Raw genomic sequence first — 20,961 nt, 5'->3', positions numbered from 1 at the left:
CGAGTCTGTAAATACGGCAATTCACGTAATATCTACATACATACATCAATTATATATATATATATATATATATATATATATATATATATATATATATATATATATATAATATATATAGTATATATATATATATATATAGATGTGTGATATATATATATATATATAATATATATATATATATATATAATATATATATATATATATATATAATATATATATATATATATATATATATTAGTTTGGATTAATCAGATATGAATTACACTGTGAATATTTAACATTCATTATTTATCAATTTTATATATAGGTGAGGTTAGTGGTAATATGCATTTTTCATAGTCATTAGTTGTTGGCCATTTTACTACAAAAATGAAGTCCCACAATGTGTGGTCATTCATGTTCTAAATTATTTTACTTCTTTGATTGAATTCCTTGCATATTCATTCTAGGGGAGTGAGGATCTGAGTATGGTTGAGGCATCAATGCTACAGAACGACGCAGCAAGTGTCATGATGGGTTTTGTTGGGGATGATGATGAAGCTCTCTCTGTTGCATTCTCCAACACATTCTCCAATGCCTCCTCCACCACCACCACCCCTTCTTCGGCCTCAAGACCATCTCCCCCTTCGTCGTCCTACACTATTGTGTCTTCCCATTCGACCACGGCTCCTTCGGTCTACTCTACCTCATCAGTGTCCTACACAACACACTCCCCAACTCCTCCAGACAGAGGAGGCAGCAGTGTGGTTGAGCTAACGGGTCATCAGCATCCCTTGCCGACGCCATTATTGTTAACGCATCAGCAGCATCCTCAGCATCACCACCATCCACCTCCTCCCCCTCCCCCACCTCAGCATCTTCATTCACATCCTCTCCAACAGCATCCACATCACCATCATATTCATCCACGTAATCCACCCACACAACCTCAGGGGCTCCCTCCACCCCCTCCCTCCCAGCATCACCATGGTACTCCAAGTTACTACCATCAAGACCATGTAAGTTTATTGATATTTTTCTTTGTCTTTTGAATATGTAAGGGTTACATTTTCTTTGTCTTTTGAATATCTAAGGGTTACACTATGTAAATTTGTGATTCAAGATACAATATTTCATGCTTGAAGTATTATGCTATGTGGTTTTAAAGACTTTTCAGCAATTAAGCAGAACTGTTTGCTCGGCTTTATGTTGGGACTTGCCGAGAATTTTGCTATTTATATCATTTTTTGTGTACTGAAGTTGTTTGAGAAAGTTTCTTGTAAATTTCAGTGTATTTATTAGCCGAAACCTCAGTTCAGGATTTTTGAAGATTGAAGTGTGCCATATTCAACCATTTTAATAGTTACTGGCTTAGTTGTACCTATTGAGAGATATGAGGGCTGAATTTTTAAAGAAAATTATGCTGAATTAAAAAAAAATTTAATAAAGGTCAATGAATGGGAATGTAAGGTTTATGTCAGTGAAAATTTTAGTGTCCCCAGGACTTGATTACTTTATTAAATGGTTATAGGCCCGTGTGCTAGTTACCAAAACAAACTTAATTAGGCTTAAAGTATTCTGTTAGAAAGTGTACTTGTTTTCATTATGAAATTACTATATCCATTAATATGAGCAACAGTATAACAGTGTTAAAACTCTGATGAAGAATTGAATCATTCTCAATGGTCAGCAGGTGTAAAGACCTTGTTATGTAATGAATTAAATATCAAGCGCTGATTTAGATAGAAAAATAAAAATTGACATATAGCACTTTTTATCCTTACATTCATGAACTTTTAGTTTTACATTCAGTATACAATATGTGAAGATATTTTTTGCCATTAGAGCTCTTATAACTTACACCTTATTAATTATGCAAGTTCTTAAATACTCCTCAAATTATTCTCCTTATTCGTCTGATCAGATTCCATTAATCATAATCCAATAATTTATTTTGTAGGTTCCTGTATCACCTGGACGAGTACAAGGAGGAAGCCAGGGAGGCTTTGCCGTTGGTACGGGCTTTACACCGTATATGTCTGGTTCGCCTCTACAGGCCAATCCTCATCCTAATTCAGTGCCTGACGCTCAAGTAATCTACGTCCCACAAGTGAAGTCAGAACCTTCCCCCGTAGACAACAGCTATATCCCCAATCTAAAAAGTGAGCCTCAAGATGATTTTATTGATCCATTAGAGCCACCTCCAACACCATCTCCCTCTATATCTTATAATGCTCATCCTTCAAATGTCATTATAGGTGGAAGAGGACTTCCTGCAGTTCCTTACTCTCACCATGGCGCGCCTCTACCGCCCTCACCGAGCAGCATGCCTCCCATAGAGGGCAATGGGACGCCATCACCTGTGCCACCCTACATGTTTCCACCCCATGCTGGTTCCCCATACCTTTTAGAGTTAGCTCCTCTTCCATCAAGGCAACAACATAATCAGCATCATCTAAATCAGCAACAGAGTCAACAGCCAGTACCTTCCTCTGCTCAGACAAACGGATTGAGTAACTATGGAAACAGCATGCCTGAAACTAGGCCACTGAGTCTCAATTATTATGAGTCGTCTCACTTATCTCAGGAAGACAACCGGCAGGTCTCAACTCAGGGATCTCATATGATGTACCTGCCAGCCAGTCAGCATAGCAATCATAGAAACAGAGTTAAGGTAATTGTTTTGCTTATGCTATGTGCTCTATTATATATCTTTTCTCCAAACTTCTTATAAGTGCAGTTTGTACAGCTCATATGCTTAGTCCTTTAAAAAAAAAAAAAAAAAAAAAACATGTTTTCTTGTTTGTGCAGATTTTTCAGTGTTATAATGAATAGTACTGCTATTTTTGTTGACGTAAATACTCTCCATTTCGTCTATTGTATTTTTCCTTTTAAAAAATCATTTTTAGATGAGCCGCAAGAAGCAGACGCCATCTCCCCTAAATGGTGAAGATATGACTGGACAGAAGCAGCTTTTGGATCAGCTCAGCAATGACTCAGATGAGGATAATCTCGTTATTGACACCAGGTATCAGTACATTAATCACAGTCTTTTTTATTGTTTCTTCTGGTGTATTCATGTAAATTGTGCAGTAGTGTAGTGGTTGGATTGCTTTACAGCATTGTAAGTTTAGTTTAGACACTTGTTAGCATCACTCTAATGGGGAGAGTTAAATTTGTAAGCTCATGTAGATACATGACCCCAGCAAGCATTACACAGTAAATGGGAGTTTTCTCTTGAAAAGGCATGAAGCTCTAGTGCTGCTTGCTGGAAGCACCATTGCATGTATAGCATTATATAGAATAATTAACCCCAAAAAATATATTGAACTGTCATTGGTAAGGGAAAAGCAACGATATGAATTTTATTAATGGCACTAAGAAAGTAATAACAGAGATAATATTAATTGCATAAGGAATATTGAGGTTAAGAGACTTTCTGAAATCTTAGACCTTGAATAATAGACAATAAGAAAAATGACAGGACTATAATGATAAGTTAATGCAAACCTACTTGCACAGGCAAGGGAACATTGAAACTAGTATGAACAAGGTATGAAAATTATTCTTATAAAAAATAAAATTATTCTCTCAGGAATGTTTATGTATTTCTCTTTACTAGCAACTGACAACAACAAAAATTATGTTTGTTTTTTGTCTTCCAAAGATGTACAATTAACTTTACTAGCATTTTAAAACACAGTACGTATCTTTCCTGAGGGAGAGAGAGTTACAAAGATTAGGATGTCTCAAAGACTTGTTAGCCCATCCGAGGAGACATCATGTTCTCACTTAACTCTGGGAGCAGGTTTTACTGTTCATTCACAGTGTCCTAATGATTTTGTATAGCTTTTTTTTAAACTCATCCACACCGTTGCTGTTTACAACTTCTGGTGGCAGTTTATTCTATGTGTCACATATCTTGTATGTGATGAAGTTCCCGCAATGAGATGGATGGATTTCAACTCTAGTTTCCATCCATTATTTCTTGTTTGGTTTTCATTTAACGTAATAGGTTTTCATTTAACGTAAATAGGTTACTCTCTACTTTTGTTATGCCTCTCAGTATTATGAATGTTTCTATTAGTTGTACTCGCAATCGTCGTATTTCTAAGCCATACATGTTCAGGCTGTCTAGTTGTCTTTGGTAACCTATTTGCCTGATGGATGGAATTAATTTTGTGGCTCTTGCTTGTACCCCTTCTGATCTATTTATGTCCTTTCTTAGTGTTGGTCACCAAAACTGGTTTGCATATTCAAGATGAGGTCTTAACTATTGATGTGTAGAGCTGCAGCACCGTTTCCTTGTTTCTGTATTTAAACTACCTCTTTATGTATCCCACTAGTTTCTGTGCTTCAGGTTTTATGCACTGTTTTGTGGATTTTAAGTCCTTGGTAATAATAACTCCAAGGTCCTCTTCTTTTTCTTTACTATTTATGCCATTCCCAAGCAGCATGTTGGCATGAGGGTTGTTTGTTCCTATTTGGAACACTTTACACTTATCCACATTAAAAGGTATTTACCATCTTTTTGACCAATCCACATTAAAAGGCTTTTGCCATCTTTTTGACCACTCTCCTATTTTCTTTAGATCATTTCTTAAACTTACTACTGTCTCTGGGTCTGCTGCATTTACACCTAGTTGTTCATACGCGAAAACAAACCTTTGGGCTTAACAATTGGATAATTTCTAGTGCCTAGCAGGATCCAGTTAAAACGCAGATGAAAGCAAGGAATCTTGTGATATCTGACAACACATGCATAAATCGGGTGAAGAGTGGTCAAAGACCACGCAACTACGCCACCGCGTCAGTCTTTTTCTTAACCGCCTGGGCACCTCTCTTGGCCTTTACTCGGTTCATTGCCCGTTTCATTTATGTTTAGTGTGTGTGTGTGTGTGGCTGTTATTATGGCTTCTTCTGCTCCTTCTCGGCCTCCTCAACGTGTGTGCCCCGGAATTCCAGGTTTTCCGTGTTCTCGTTTTTTGGCTTCGAATGCGACCGATCCTCACATCACGTGTTGTAGCAGGAGCCGCTGTAATGTTTGTACTATAACAAGTCCTTGCACGGAATGCTGTGCATGGCCTAAAGAGCAGTGGACGTCGTTTTATAGCAAGAGAGAGCATCAGAGAGTATCTACTCTTCCTTCTTGGGAAGGTTTTTCGCCTCTTCCCGATGCTTTGTCTCCTGCAGTGTTCACACCCCTTAGTAGAGTTGTGCCTGTATCTTCCTCCTTTTCTTCCATCGATTCGTCGTTGGAAGTATCGGGAGGCCCTCAGGTTGAATTTTGTAATGTTGCCCCTTCTTCTTCGGGAGTTAATTTGATTCCCGGGATGGGGGAGGTTTTTTTTGTCATTCTCTTTTATTCCAAAGTCGCAGGCGTCCCAGATGGTGGCGATTTGGAAGACGCTCGGGCCAGGGGGTCCCCCGTCCTTGGAGGGGTTGCTAGTGCACTTTATGGAGGCTCGCTACCCCCCTCCTCAGGCTGGCCAGGCCCTCCCCCCTCGTCTTTGTGGGTAGCCGAGGTCAGCCATCTTGTATTGCTCCGCCAGTGACTTGCCGCTTCTTCGAGTTGGAGGGAAGCCATGGCGTCAGCCCCGTTAATGACGTCACGGGATCAGTTGTTTTGTATTCCTCCGCCAGTGGGGTCTGCTTCCCCTTAGGACCGAAGGGAAGCCGTGATGTCATCACCACTTGTGACGTCACTCCCAGTTGTCTCCTCTGCACTGCCTCTCTCAGCCGTAACGTCATCTCTGCCGCCCAGTTCGCTGCATCTCCCTTCCATGTCATCGGAGCTTTTTCTTGCTGATCCATCTGAGGATTTATGCCAGGTGGTGCTTAAGAGGTTGGACTCTGTTTTGGATGATAAGTTGGCTGCCTTGTCGGCTGGGAGGACTGAAAGGAAACGTGTTCCATCGTCCCCGCCTCCTGTGAAGAGATCGCGTAAGGGACCAGTGCTGTCTTTCTATCCTTCTTCCCCCTCTATGCCCTACGAGGGAGGAACAATGTGTTCTCGAGAGTGTTGGTGTTTCGGAGTGTTAGTGTATCTTCCCTTGTGCATCTTCTATGGCTGCTTTGTCCATGCACATTGCGAGCGTGTTGGAACCTCCCCTGTCCGTGCAAATGATGCAAGGGCTCCTACTTCTCCAGGGCCTATTTGTTGCTGTAAGGATCTCAAGGCTCCTGTCAAGAGGTCATAGGTGGTGAGCGTGGCGTTGGAGCAGCAGGAGTGTTTGCCTGCCCCTCTCCCTGTGCTTCCAGGAGTTTGACTCTGGGGGATTCTCCTTCATCTGTTGGATTAATGCGTAGTGATGTTCCTAGTGTTGTAGTGGGCTCGTCACAGGAGCTGGCATGTGGACCTAGCCCAGAAAGGTTAGTTGGTGTTTGGGGTTGTTTGGCTGCTGATTCTTCCGTTAATTTTAATGAGGAAGGTGCCTTAGAGGAGCCTACACATCCTTCTCGTCATCGGTCTCCGTTGCTGGAGCAGGAGGGAGACACGCAAGAGTTTTTGTCTTCCTTTTCAGAATTGTCGATCTCATTCGTGGGTTTAACAATTTGGAAAGTAGGACTCAGGCTCTGTCGTCTTACACTCCTTCTTGCTTGGAAGCCTTGCAGTCGGTCTTGCATAAGGTTAACGCCTCTGTTTCAGACCAGGACGGTTTGCTTTGCTCTAGGGGCTCTGCCAAGCTACTACCCCTGCCTCACACGAGACATAGTAAGTCACCTGAAACTGGAATTGACTTTGGAGCAGGTGAGGTCGGTGGCTCTGTCCTTGTCTCCACAGGATGCCTCAGTGTTGGAATCTACAGCAGCCTCCATGTTGCAGACGGTTCTTGGCTGGACTTCTGGTCTATGGCCATTGCCAAGACAGCTTCTGACAGGTCCCCAGAAGGGTTGGTGAATGCATCCTTGCTTGCCAGTCTGTTGCAGTCCGCAGGAAAGGCGTTTTTGTATATGGCTCACCTCAGTGTTAATTTATGGGCTAACCTTCTGATTAGAAGAGACGCGGCTTTATCTAGGATGGAGAGATCAGTTAACACAGAGTCCTTGCTGGCATTGAGAAACAGGGATCTGTTGGAGTCCCAATTTTTGTGTCCTCAGACCAAGCTGGAAAATGTGATAGACTGGCGCCGGGTTGACACCAAAGACATACTGGGGCCAAGTGGCAGAGTTATGGGGCGGAGAAGTGGGTGGTAGATCTCCTTCGGGTGGGGTACCTACTGCCATTCGACTTCTCTCCTCCTCAGTCGGACACGCCGCAGCTCAGGAAGGCATATCCTCCAGATTCTCTGAAGTTCTTGGCTCTTCGGGAGGAAGTGCAGAAGATGCTGGACAAGGATGCGATAGAGGAAGTGGTGCGTCCATCTCCGGGGTTTTACAGTCACATCTTGGTGCCTAAGGCGCCGGGAGGTTGGTGACCTGTGATCGACTTATCCATCTTGAATCACTTCATCAGGAAGACACGGTTCAAGATGGAGACCCCGCGTTTAGTGTTGGCAGCAGTGAGGGAAGGTGACTTCATGCTGTCGATAGACTTAAAGGATGCATACTTCCAAATCCATATTCATCCGACGTCCAGGAAGTTCCTTCGCTTATCTCTTGGGGACAAGGTCTTCGAGTTCAAGGCCTGTGCTTCGGGCTGACAACAGCCCCTCAATTGTTCACAAGGGTCTTCTCTCGTGTGTCAAGTTGGGCCCATGCTCAGGGGATCCGTTTGCTGAGGTACCTCGACAATTGGTTGGTCTTGCCAGTTTCCAGGGAAAAACTGCTGGGATCGTCTACTTCGGTTCTGTCTGGAACTGGGCATTGTAGTCAACCAGGAAAAGTCAAACCTTGTACCCAGTCAAAGGATTCTCTACCTGGGCACGGTCATCGATACGACAGTTGCAAAAGTTTTTCCATTGGATCAGAGATTGGAGAAGTTGCGAGTGGTGGTGCGCGACTTCCTATCAGAATCACATCAGTCATCTCATCAGTGGCAGGTTCTTCTGGGAGTGTTGTCATCCCTGGAGAAGCTGGTCCCTGATGGGCGTCTTCATCTTCAGTCTCTGCAATGGAGACTGGGAGAATTCTGGTCTCTGGTGGGGGATTCACCCTTGTTAAAGGTTCCTCTGTCTCTGGAAGTGAGAGAAGATCTTCGTTGGTGGTTGGACAACCGGAATCTTTGGAAGGGTGTCCCTCTGCGCTCTCTTCCACCGGACTTCTCTCTGTTCTCAGATGCCTCCCTCGCAGGTTGGGGGCTCATTTAGGTGGCCTCATTGCATCAGGCATTTAGAGTTTGGAGGACAAACAGCAACATATCAACGTCTTGGAGCTGAAGGCAGCCTTCCTGGGTGAAGGAGTTTCGGGAGAAGGTAGAGGGTCATTCTATCATTCTCATGTCGGACACCACGGTGGTCGCTTATGTGAACAAGCAGGGAGGCCTGGTTTCTCATCAACTTCACGCCTTGACCATCGAGGTTCACCAGTGCGTGGTCAGCAATTCAGTAGAACTCTAAGCCAGGTATATCCCAGGCAAATGGAATGTGGTCACAGACAAACTCAGTCGTTGGGATTAGATCCTAGGCACTGCAACAGGAAGCTGGAGATATTCTGTTCAGTGGTCCCAGATTCTTTAGTGTTAGCAGAGGACACATTCCAACATCCCTGGGACAACCTGGAGGTGTATGCCTTCCCTCCGGTTTGTTTGATCCGTCAAGTTCTGAACAGGCTAATGAGTTCACGGTCTCAGGATGACTTTGGTAGCCCCTCTGTGGCCTCAGGCGGAATGGTTCCCAGATCTGCTGTTGTCAGGGTTTCCGAGGGAAATTCCCCTTGGTGGCATCTCCTGTGTCAGCTGCATGCAGAAAGGTTCCACCAATCAGTAGAATCCCTGTCTCTTCACAGTTAGAGGCTATCAAGTATCTCCTCCAAGCGAGAGGCTTTTCTCAGAGAACGGCAGGGCATATGTCCAGCAGTCTCAGAAAGTTGACCTCTGTGGTTTACCATGGCAAATGGGCGATCTACTGTGATTGGTGTCATAAACGGGATTTTCCTCCACTTGCAACCTCTATTCAGCAAATAAAGTCTCAACCTCTATTCAGCGAATAGCAGACTTTTTAACCTTCCTCAGAGACGAGAAACGTATGACTGTTTCTGCCATTAGAGGCTACAGGGCGGCCCTGAGTTTGGTGTTATGCCTTAAAGCTATAGACATCTCGTCCTGGGAACTTTCTGGTTAGTTAAGGGGTTTGAGCAGTCGAGTTCTCCTAGGGAGCTCAAGGCTCTGACATGGGATGTTTCCTTGGTTCTCAAGAGCTCACTAAGAGTCCATATGAGCCTTTGCGTCGCTCATCTGACAGGGACTTGATGCTCAAGACAGTTTTCCTTCTGGCCTTGCCATCTTCCAAGAGGGTAGGAGAGCTCCACGGTCTGAGCTATGATGTGAAGCACACCAGGGTTTGGGGGTCGGTGTCCTTCGAATTTGTCCCGGAATTCGAGGGCAAGACCCAAAATCCCTCTGTTCACGATGACAGGTTCACTTCGTTTTCCATTCCATCACTGAATGACTTTGTGGGTGGTGATGCTTAAGAGCTTTTGTTGTGCCCTGTGCAGGCCCTGCGTTGCTATCTTAAAAGGACTCGGCACCTTAGGCCAGGCTGCCACAGACTTTTTGTTAGCACAGGCTGTATGAAGAAAGAGGTGTCTAAGAATACTATCTCTTTTTGGATACAGGAAGCCATCAGACAGGCATACTTGGCTCTTGATGATTCCACCACCATATCTGTGCAGGCTAGATCGCATAATGTTAGGGGTATTGGTCCCTCTCTCTCTTTCAAAAAGAACTTGGTTGTACATAGAGTGCTGAGTGCTGCTACTTGGTTACGACAGTCCACGTTCACCTCTTTCTATCTGAAGGATGTTGCCCACAGATCTACGGACACGTTTTCCCTGGGTCCTATGGTGGCTGCCCAACAGGTTGTGTAACTCTTAGTTGCCCTTAATAGGGCACTTTTGTATCTTACCTAAGATGATTGTGTGGATGAGAAAATGAGTGAGTTGGCTGGTCTCTTTCTTTCTCTTGTACCTTTCCTTCTTCCTTCAGGCAGGTTAAGAAATAGACACGTCATTCGCTGGACTGGTCTGATAAAGGTGAGTAAGGTTGTCATACTGATAGCGTGGTCGCTTAATATACAAATATCAAACCCTCTATTCAGTAGCATATGCTCCACTCCTTGGCAAGGAAGAGTTGGGAGTAGTAACAAACCCTGGTGTATTGGTTTGCTTTTGGACAGTCAAAGTTTCTCTTTGGTTCCCTATACAATGATTCTCCCATATATCATTGTATGTCACTCAGGGTCTGAGTGGTTAGATATCAATTTATCTAGCTTCTCAATGGGCTTCAGTCCCTCTCCAGAAGTAATTTCTTCTGGAAGCTGAACTAGTGGGTAGGCCCCATCCGGTTTAAGATGCCTTGTACCCCCTCCAAGTATGAGTCTTTCCTGTTGTTAAGACCGAAAGTTTGTTCGTGTATGAACAATGACAAATGTTCTAAGACAATTTGTATTTTTCATAGCTACAAACCTGAGGTCTTAAGGGGGCCGGCCGGAACCCCTTTATATGGAGGTATAGGGCGAAAATGCAAAGTCATGAAAAAATTCATGGAGCTTCATATGGCAATTGAGAATACGTATACGAAATATTTCGTCAAAATTCCTCTTACTTTCGTAGTTACAGGGTAATTAGTTAACGTAACTCAATAAGCCTAAAACATTGATCCGTACAAGAAAATGCAATATTTCCTCTATTATCGTAAATTTTGATAATTATTGTCAAAGAAATTGGGAGAAATGGCATCTGTAGACATTCCCCGAGTCGAGAAGGAGACCAGGCTCAGCTACCAAGTCCATTTAGTGTGATCACAGACTTCGAGTAGTCTACACGTTCCATTTCACCTCTGACATACACCTGCTTTTACGTATGTTTATGTATGTTTCGGCAAGAATTTCATCGTGCCAATGAGGAAAAGACAAGGAAAACATCTCGCTAACATACAGACGAAGAAAAATCGCTCAAGTATTATTACAGAATATCATAATATATGCGTAGTTAGTGAAAAGAGAGGGGAGGGTTGCTTAGTAACGCCCCCGTCTTGCTTGACAGCACACGTCACACTGTGCACCAAGGCTACGATCTTTGAGCAAAGAGATTTTCATTTATGATAAATAACAAAGTTTTGGTTTTTTAAAACCCAAAATGGAATATGAAATTCATAATAATCATGATTTATTAAATTGTCTTTGTAAAAAAAAGAGTACGCCTTCGAGTTTCACCTCTTGGCATTCTCTTGCATTTACGTTTGTTTATCTTTGTTCCGGGCAAGAATTTCATCATGCCAAAGAGGAAAATACAAGGAAAACATCTCGCTAACATACAGAAGAAGAAAATTCGCTGTAATAAGCCGAGTTAGTGAAGGGGAGAGAGAGAATTGCGTAGGAAGAAGTGCCCCATCTTGCCTCAAGCAGTGCCCCAGGCTGCGATATATGAGCAAAGGGATCATCATTTATGATTAAATTATGATAAATAAAATAGATTTGGTTTATTAATACACAAAAAAGAAATATACATTCATAATAATCATTATTTATTAACATTGTCTTTATAGAAATACGAAGGAAAACTTTGAACGCCCGTATCTCAAAACTATACTTATTGACCTTCAAAATCTATCTTCTCACTTAGTTTTAAAGTTATACCATTGGAATTTGGTATATAGCTCAGAAAGACATTATAGAACAATCAAATAGAGCCCTTTTTTCCAATTTTTGTTTCGTATTTTTTTTTATAAATTTTTTTCTCCTGATTTATAGGGTTTATTTTTTTACCATATTGAAAAATTCATATCTTGCAAAAAAATGACTTTTAGAAAAAAAACTCTCCATTCGATTGGAGGTCTACATCAGGTCTATATATGGTAGTAATCCCAGGTCTTAATATTAAATATCAAGGGAGGAGATAGAATTTGAAAAATGGTTATTTTCGGGATAAATCGCCCTGGCGTCACAAAACCGAAGGTCAGAGGCGAAAATCATATGCGGTTTGGAGATGTCCCAAGTCACCTTATTAAGTGGTATGAATATCAAAGTCCTGTCCTTAAAAAATGGCATTATCCGGCCGGCCCCCTTAACATTATACTGCCCGCCTCTAGCCACCCCTCTGTTTGTAAAGACATCCTAAGTTGGGAAAGACTGACATGGTGGCGTAGCGGCATGGTCCTTTACCACTTTTCACCCGATCTGCACATGCATTGCCAGATATCACAAGATTTCTTGCTTTCATCTGCTTTTTAACTGGATCCAGCTAGCCGCTAGAAATTATCCTATTGTTAAGACTTCAGGTTTGTAGCTATGAAAAATACACATTGTCTTAGAAAATTTGTCATTTTGCCAAGAAACTATTTATTTGGTACATGTAATACAATGTACGAAATCATATTCAAAATATTTCTCAGTATTATGATTCTTTGCATAATAATAATATTGTTCAAACCATGACCTCCTCTTTTAAGGATCTTATTAAGAAAAACAAAGTATAGAATAGTCTAACCATCAATGGAACTTAAAAAACATTGCCTGTGCAGTGGGAAGCAGACACGTTCATAGTCAAGCAGAGTGGAGGAAGATTGTCTCAAATGGACAGTATGGGATTATATTCCTGATGCTGTAAACTTCTGTAACATGTTACATCAAGAATTAGACACAGACATACACAAGTTAATTAAGGAATTACACACACATATACACATGCATAGTATATTACAAACTGAAATATAAAGTACCTTAGTAATCTAGTAGTGAAGTTACTGAAGCGGCCAAATATGCATTAGCAGTAATTGCTAAGCGATATATCCAAGCCTAAGGTAAGGTACGGTAAGGAATTTGCCCATTTTTTCCGTACCTGAACTGTACCTTACTGTATTTTGGTAAAATTTTCGCACCGTAATTCTGTACCGTATACATAGGCTAAATATCAACTGTACCGTACCGTAATGCCAGCCAAGTGGCAATAAATACAGTAGTTAACATTACAGTGGTCCCCCCGTATTCGCGGGGGATGCGTACCAGACCCCCCCGCGAATAGTTAGAATCCGCGAATGTTTGGAACCCCCCTCTAAAAATGCTCATAAACTGTCCTGGACGTACAAACACCAAAGTATCCCTTAAAGGACCATCCTTCATCAAATATACATAAAATATCCTATTATGGTTCATATTAATCTTTGAAATATTATTAATACTATTTTAAAGTAAATCTTACATTTTATGTTTATACATAAATACATACTATGTACGTACTGAATGACTTAGTTACGTATGTGAAAATAATTCAGTCCCCCCATAAGTATTCGGTCATGCACGTTTTCTTTCATACTGTTACTATTTGAGACACCCATTTTCTTTTTACAAGGGAACAATGAAATGTGAAATCACAAATACCAAATGTCTACTTAAAGTATTATCCTACATCAAATATACCATTTTAAAGTAATCTTAAACATTTTACCATAAGAAATATATAAACAGCCAATAGCAGAGAGAGAGAGAGAGAGAGAGAGAGAGGGGGTTGTCCTTATTTAAAAGAGTGAAATGGATAGATTATTGTACTTCTTTAAAATACTATCACGTGAATTTTGAGATTAGTTATATTATTATTATTATTATTATTATTATTATTATTATTATGCAAAAATATTAATAAACATACACATGTACCATAGAAATTATCTCATATATATCAGCAAAAGAGAAAGAGAGAGAGAATCTCAATGATCCATAGATGACAACACTGGATTTGACAGTTGGAACCCAGCCAACAAGCTGGCTACTCAACAAGACACGGGGTTACATAATTCTTTTTATTTATAAACTAAAATCTTGCTAATTCACTTTAGTATTTTCTTTAATGAATTTATATTATTGCTGTTTACATTAATAATATTGATATTTGAAAATTAGTAAATCACATCCAAAAAACATACATCGCTTTAAGAGAGAGAGAGAGAGAGAGAGAGAGAGAGAGAGAGAGAGAGAGAGAGAGAGAGAGAGAGAGAGAGAGATTATCGTAGTATTTGTAAAATACTTTCACATATGATTTTTGTAATTACAGTTATTATTATTATTATTATTATTTGAAAATATTAATAAACATATTACGCATATATGTACCATATAAATCTATCATCTCAGTAAAAGAGAGAGACGAGGAAAAGAGAGAGAGAAGAGAGAGAGAGAGTAGAGAGAGAGATTGGGATTTGAGAGGAGAGTTGATTGAGAGAGAGAGAGAGAGAGAGAGAATTTGATGCCCACTTGATGACAGCAACAAATCAGCTCCTTCCCCCTCCGGTTACTTAACTTGATATGTATATCTGAGTTTTTTTTTTTTTTAGAAAGAATCTGACTGGGATTTCCTTCATTCTTCCATATTTTTTTAAATTTATAAGCAAAAATCTTACTAATTCACTATGGTATTTTCTTTAATGAATTGATATTATTGCTGTATAAATTAATATTAATATTTGAAAATAGTAAATCTTTTATTTATCATACAAAAAAACATACATCTTTGTAGTAGAGAGAGAGAGAGAATTATTATTTTTATTATGTGATATTTAAAGTTATTAAACTTACTAATGCAGTATTAATCAAAATTAATATTTGAAAATTAGTAAATCATTTTTGTATCATAAAAATGTATTTAGTCATGAAAATAAACATCAAAATACACTAATTAGTGATTATTTTCGTCGGAAAATTCCGCGAATGGGCGAGTCCGTCCGCGAATAATTTCTAGATAGGTTCCAAAGAAAAACCCGCGAATGTGTGAGTCTGCGAATCCGGAGAACGCGAATACAGGGGGAACATTGTAAACAATTTATAAAACCGAAAAAAGTGCAGTGCGCGCCTTACCTAAAAATTTATAAAAATAGAAAAAGTTAAGAATTCCTTAAGTAAACAATTGAAAAAATAAAAAAGTAAGACGTGCTGAAATCTTAACTAATTAACTATATTTGCCTTAATGAATTGATATTTTGCTATGTTTACATTAATAGGAATATTTGAAAATGTACAAATTTTCTTATCATACCCTGTACATATACACTAAACTAAAATGCTTATAGTAACTGCCTATTTTAATAGTTCAAACACTAATACAGGCAGTCCCCGGGTTTCAACGGGGGTGTTCCGTTCTTGAGACGTGTCGTAAGCCGAAAATCGTCGTAAGCCGGAACATCGTCAAAAATCCTAAGAAAACCTTACTTTTAATGCTTTGGGTGCATTTAAAACTATGTAAACTGCATTCTTATTGCATTTTTAATAAAAAAAAAAACCTTTAAATATTGATTATTTTGCATTTTTGGTGTCATATTTCATCTGCCAGGTCAGCGTTTGTAGGCGTCGTAACCTCGGAATGTCGTAAGCCGAGACTGTTGTAACCCGAGGACTGCCTACTATACATTATCAGAAATAATGATATGGTTAAGATTACATATGTAAATCATACAGGTACTGTATGCCCACATAAATGACCTAGTTATTGAAATGCAAGAAGTTGTAATTATTGCATGGAAAATATGAAAAAATTACAAACTAACGTCACATTTATCTATAAAACTAAGCAAAACAAATAAACACAGAGAGAGAGAGAGAGAGAGAGAGAGAGAGAGAGAGAGAGAGAGAGATGAGAGAGACGAGAGAGAGAGAGAGAGAGAGAGAGAAGAGAGAGAGAGAGAGAGAGAGAGAACTGATATTATGTTTACATCAGCAGAAAAAAATTGAAATGTCGGGATGATTGTTTTTTTTATACATATCAAGTTAAAAATAGATCAATATTATAATACAATATAAATTGATTCACTAAGTGAAATAACATTGGATTGAATTTTCCTGTGTTTTTTCATTAAAGGATATGTATATTGGAAGTTTTTTTTTACAAAAATTTCTTAGGTTTTGGTTGGCCTTCAGATCCCAAATACGTAAAGGAAAAATATTAGAGGGAATAATGGAGAATAAAGTGCTTCTAACTTACCTTAAAAAGGATTGATTTGGTTATTTTTACTCTAGAAGGTCGCCATTAAAAACCAGCTAATTAATCTACATTATTATTTACACGAGGCCATTGAATGGCCTGGGATAAACTAAAGGCAACTAGTCTACACATGGACCAATCCTATCTCTCACAATAGGGAAAGGCTGGCCAAAATCAGATTTACTTCAATGCTGGTTTCCAAAATTACTCATAGTTATCTTGCGTTAAGGAAGCACTTGCGAGCAAGGAGACAACATATGACTCGGCAAAGATCTGGAAGTTCTCAGATTAGACACAGAATAAAATAAAGACTTCTTGCACAAACTTACAGTTACTCACTTTTATCTAACACACTGGGGGGAGGAACTACATATAGTGTTTAAATGAAATATTCAATGAAGACTTAAGCTTGAACAGGTCACAGGGGTAACATGTGCCCCGATGGTGACAAAGGAATTTCAGTAGAATTGATACAAGGGAGATTTGAAAATGAAAATAGCAAGATTCGTCTTGGAGGAATAGGGCTGGTTGGATTTTGCACTTTATAGACGTACCTTTAATCCCTTGAGGCTTGAACATGTGTCGTGATGTATGAAGGGGGGCTCCAACCAGCGTGGGAAGGACAAAGGCTGACTTCCAGTCAGAGAAGAGGACACGTCTGTTCTCAAGGAGCACTAGCTTGAACTGAGACTCAGAGCAGAAAGCAGGTCACGGTGCTTCCGAATGGTCTGGATTTCACACACAGCCTCCGGCATTGTCTGAAAGATGTGAAAACACAACCAGTGAATTTGGAGGGAAAAGTGGTCTTATGCTAGGAATCCCTAAAGCTCACATCGAGGCCTATCTAATCCTGTGACCTGCCTTTCTTACTCTAACCTCGAGGCCTAAGCTAATGGCTTATTTTCTTCCCCCGCTCCTAAACGGAAATGCCTTTCTGGCATGCGTTCCCCCTCCCAAAGTCGGCTGATGTTAGGGGAAAAATGGCTACTCTTTTAGAACTAAATAAGAATGAATGCTACTGTGAAGACAAGGTGATCAAAATCCATAAAAAATTCTAGGTATATACAGTAGACTGAAACAAATAGAGGGATAATGAGATTGAGAGAACAAAAATGTACAAGAGGTGCATGTATTTACTATCTACATTGTTCATGCAAGATCTTATATGTATTGTGTCTACTTACATTACCCATAGGGTAAATGCAGGTGGCAGTTGTAAGTTGTGAACAGCCCCTGAAATAATAATTTATACATATGTGTATATATAAAAATGGATGTATGGGTGTATGTATATTTGCATGTTAGGTTCCACTGAAAAGTTCACACTACATATTGTGAATTCCCGCAAATCGAATCACGTAAGATTGAGGTATTACTGTGTAGTGATTTGTGACTATTTCTCAGTGAAAAATTCCGCAACTCGGTGAATTTTCCACAAATAATGTGTGTACAGGCAGTCTCCTGTTTACAACGGGGGTTCCATTCCTATGTTACGTTGTAAATTGAAAATCATCGTAAACTGGAACATTGTCAAAAATCCTAAGAAATCCTTACTTTTAATGCTTTGGGTGTATTGAAAATTATGTAAACTGCATTTTTACTGAGTTTTTCATAAAAAAAACCACCAAAATTTTTATATTCTGTTGTTTTGGAGCCATATTTCTTCCATCAGATTGGCTTTGTAACCCCGGAATGTGTTGTAAACCAGGAAATAATTTCTGATGAATATAGTATATGAAGTGTCGTAACCGCTGAACTTCTTAAGTCAGACTTGTTGTGTTCCACGGAAAAATCTGTGAATTGTGAGTCCAGAAATAGGTGTGGTTGACTATTTCTAAAAGGGTGGTTATTTATCATACAAGGCCACAATGCATCTAGTTAGATTCCCCATGTATAGCATAGAATTGCTACAACCCAATAGCATTCAATATTTGGAATTGTTTATTGTATATTTTTGAAATTCTTCACATATGTCAATAAATTAAAGGACTTCATTCTAATGAAAACTAGTGAAGTAGAATTTAAATTTTTTGCATTGCAGGAGTATCCCATTTTAATTATTGTGGGGTTTGCTTAAATGCTTCAGACTTTTAACTACTCCCATGGTAAGCTCAAGTGCTTATGTAATAATACCTTCCTCTTTCGGCAGCAGTGTTTCAGGTGAAGGATATGAATGTGGCGAGTGTGGGATGGTCTGTCGCACAAGGGGTGGGTTACGAAAACACTTGGCAACAGAACATCAGCCTGATGAACCTGAGCCAGCAGAGACTATTCCCAAGCAATATACTTGCACAATGCCACTCTGTAACTTCAGCACCATTAAGAGAGATACTTATGATCTCCACATTGCCAGTCACATAGCAGATGGATGGACTCCCACCGGGAAGAAACGACACAACAAGAATCCGCTGCAGAGGCACAGGTATAAAACATTTATTTGGGAGTACATTTTAGTTATTGTCTAGTCAAGTAGGTATTTTGTGTACATATTAGTAACTAATGCTTTTAGATCATCTGTTCAGTGACAAATTGTACGGGTGTCATGGAGTCTTATTATTCTGTCCACTCTGTTCTCAGGTTTCATGAGTTTGATATTCTTAATATTTAGTGAAGCAGATGGTGAATATTATAATTGTAATAAAAGTTAAATTTAAGCTTGATGATACTTCAGGTACAACAAGGAGGAACTTGCATGTCCAATGTGTGAATATTCCTGCACAGTGGAGAAGTCATTTAGAAGACACCTGAAATCTCATGAATCTGGTCAACGAAATCTGTCAAAATTTTCATGCTGTATATGTGGTAGGTTCATGATGTACTATTTATTTAATACTCATACCATTCATGAAAAGGCTCCTTATCAGAAACTTTCAGATTAAATAATGAAGAGCGTAGGAAATTTTTGTCAATTTATTTTCCTGTATATGTATGTCTGTGCCCTTTTGTCACTCATTGATTATGATTTTTCTTAAGCTGATTGCATGTAGGGTTAACTGCCATTCATGTTTTGAACTTTGGGTACAGTATTTGAATTTACTTGTGCACAAAATGAAGCAGCCAGTCTCTGTGTAACTTGTAATAGCTGTATGCTTTATATGAAGTTTCTGCTCCACAAACAATGATTATATTTTTCATCCCTTGTTCAGTAAATTTTTTCCTTTCAATTGAGTGCCTGGGAATTACTATATCCACATTAGGGTTTTTCTTTACTCCTTATTGCTTAATTGGCGAAGATATTTAGTTTTTCATAATGTTTATATCCACATAAAAGTTAAATATAATAACATTACAAAATGTATTAATTCGGACTATTATTTGAATTTCATTTTTTTATTCATTTTATTGCAGTATATTACACTAAAATATCCTTGATTTTGATGTTTCAAGAATTGTATTTTCATACAACAGGAAAAGACAGACCAACTGAGAGTGAGTTGAAAAAGCATACAAAGAAGCACCGGCTAGGGAAGTACTATCGTTGTGACATCTGCAAATTTCAGACAGTGCAGCTCAAGAAGGTATGTTTTTAAAAACCATGTCATTATTTCCAAGTAACCCTGCAGAAAAAAAAATTGACTAGAATTTCTTTGCTAGACTATCTAAAATACGGTAATCCTTTGATTATCTGGATTGCCATTATCCAATACACCCGGACCAGTGAGCAAGGCCCAAAGATATATGATATATATAAAATAGAAAATATTTAAAAAACAACTCTGATGATTGGCAATGTTGCCTGGCCTCAGTAGAATGTTGGTAACTCTACTTACACTCATAAACAGATTGAAAGGGTTCGTTAGTGGGGGCAGCCTGAAGTTTCCAAGGTAGGGGGTTGGGGTTGGATGGCTGGCGACTTTGGGAGCAGAGGGTCAGTGATCTGTGTAGAGGAACTCACTCAAAGAATGGTTTGTTTGGAAAGTTTGTGGAACTGGGAAGCAGTTTCCCTGATTTGGGGGGGGGGGGGGCGGTTCCTGGGTGGGGATGCAGTGTTGGATGGGTGAAGAGGGCTAGGTAGATGTCTGACTTGCTAGAGCTTGTTTTGTTTCATGTTTATGATTATGATTTTTCCACATTTTATTAAAAGATATTTGAATGTGTACATTACTGCATTATAACAAAGCAAAAACAAAGGAAGAGACCCTTGCAATTTTTATTTTTATTTTATGCTATTCTCATTTATACTTCTACTGAATTTTCTCTTTATTTTTGTTCATATGCGGAACAAACCTTCGACCTTAACAAGAGGATAATTTCCAAGTGCCAGCTGGTAACAAATTAAAATCAATCAAAGATTGTATAGCTAGGAATCAGGAGATTTGGCAACTCCTGCGCGTACGAGGTGATAGCTGGTCAGAGACCGATCACTGCACTCTGTGACATGTTCAGTCTTTTCCTTAACCGTCTTGGAGAGTAAACACTATCACTTTTGCTCTCCTTCCAAGCCGGTTGATTTGTGCCCATATTTCTTTCCTTTTCAGTGTGTTTGTGTGTTATTGTTTTTGTTTATTATGGATTCCTCAGTCTTACATCCTCGTCAACACGTGCCTGGGCAGTCAGGGATTTCCGTGCACAAGGTTTCTGGCATCTGTAATCACAGGTCCTCATACGACGTGCAGTAGGTGCAGAGCTAATTGTTGTGCAATTACTAATCCCTGCCCGGAATGTTGTTCCTGGCCTAAGTTTAAGTGGAAAGTGTTTTACAAGAAGAGGGAACATCGCAGAGCTTTGACTTTTCCTTCTTGAAAGGGGTTTTCTTCTCCTCGACTGGACGATTCGACTTCTCCCTCTCCTGCAATCGCTCTCCCTGTGGCTTGTTCAAGTGTACCCCTGTCGCCTTCCTTTTCTTCCATTGATTCGTTGATGGAAGTATCGGGAGTACTACAGGATGATGTTATGTTTAATGTAGCCCCCCTCTCC

The 20,961-nt window shown here is 39.7% G+C and overlaps 2 protein-coding genes across 6 annotated transcripts in view; one reads left to right on the top strand and one right to left on the bottom strand.

Moving 5' to 3' along the window:
* LOC135215842 (gastrula zinc finger protein XlCGF8.2DB-like) overlaps positions 1 to 20,961 on the bottom strand; it is a 174,217-nt gene that overhangs the window by 94,874 nt on the left and 58,382 nt on the right. For both annotated transcript variants that reach the window (XM_064250805.1, XM_064250798.1), the window contains exon 2: positions 16,599 to 16,802. The gene's annotated coding sequence lies outside the window, so the exon portion shown is untranslated. The remainder of the gene's footprint in view (positions 1 to 16,598; positions 16,803 to 20,961) is intronic.
* Positions 1 to 20,961, top strand: part of LOC135215814 (zinc finger protein 341-like) — an 88,700-nt gene that overhangs the window by 49,683 nt on the left and 18,056 nt on the right. For 2 of the 4 annotated variants that reach the window (XM_064250768.1, XM_064250775.1), the window contains exons 3-8: positions 450 to 998; positions 1,940 to 2,653; positions 2,889 to 3,007; positions 18,194 to 18,466; positions 18,716 to 18,846; positions 19,453 to 19,562. In XM_064250768.1, coding sequence (XP_064106838.1) covers positions 450 to 998; positions 1,940 to 2,653; positions 2,889 to 3,007; positions 18,194 to 18,466; positions 18,716 to 18,846; positions 19,453 to 19,562 — 1,896 coding nt within the window. The remainder of the gene's footprint in view (positions 1 to 449; positions 999 to 1,939; positions 2,654 to 2,888; positions 3,008 to 18,193; positions 18,467 to 18,715; positions 18,847 to 19,452; positions 19,563 to 20,961) is intronic. The other 2 variants (XM_064250788.1, XM_064250782.1) reach the window with 2 other exon arrangements.

The sequence above is a fragment of the Macrobrachium nipponense genome, chromosome 19 (genome assembly GCF_015104395.2).
Source record: "Macrobrachium nipponense isolate FS-2020 chromosome 19, ASM1510439v2, whole genome shotgun sequence".
NCBI classification, from domain to species: domain Eukaryota; kingdom Metazoa; phylum Arthropoda; class Malacostraca; order Decapoda; family Palaemonidae; genus Macrobrachium; species Macrobrachium nipponense.
The sequence above is the reverse complement of the archived record's forward strand: the minus strand, read 5'-3'. Positions and strand labels throughout refer to the sequence as shown.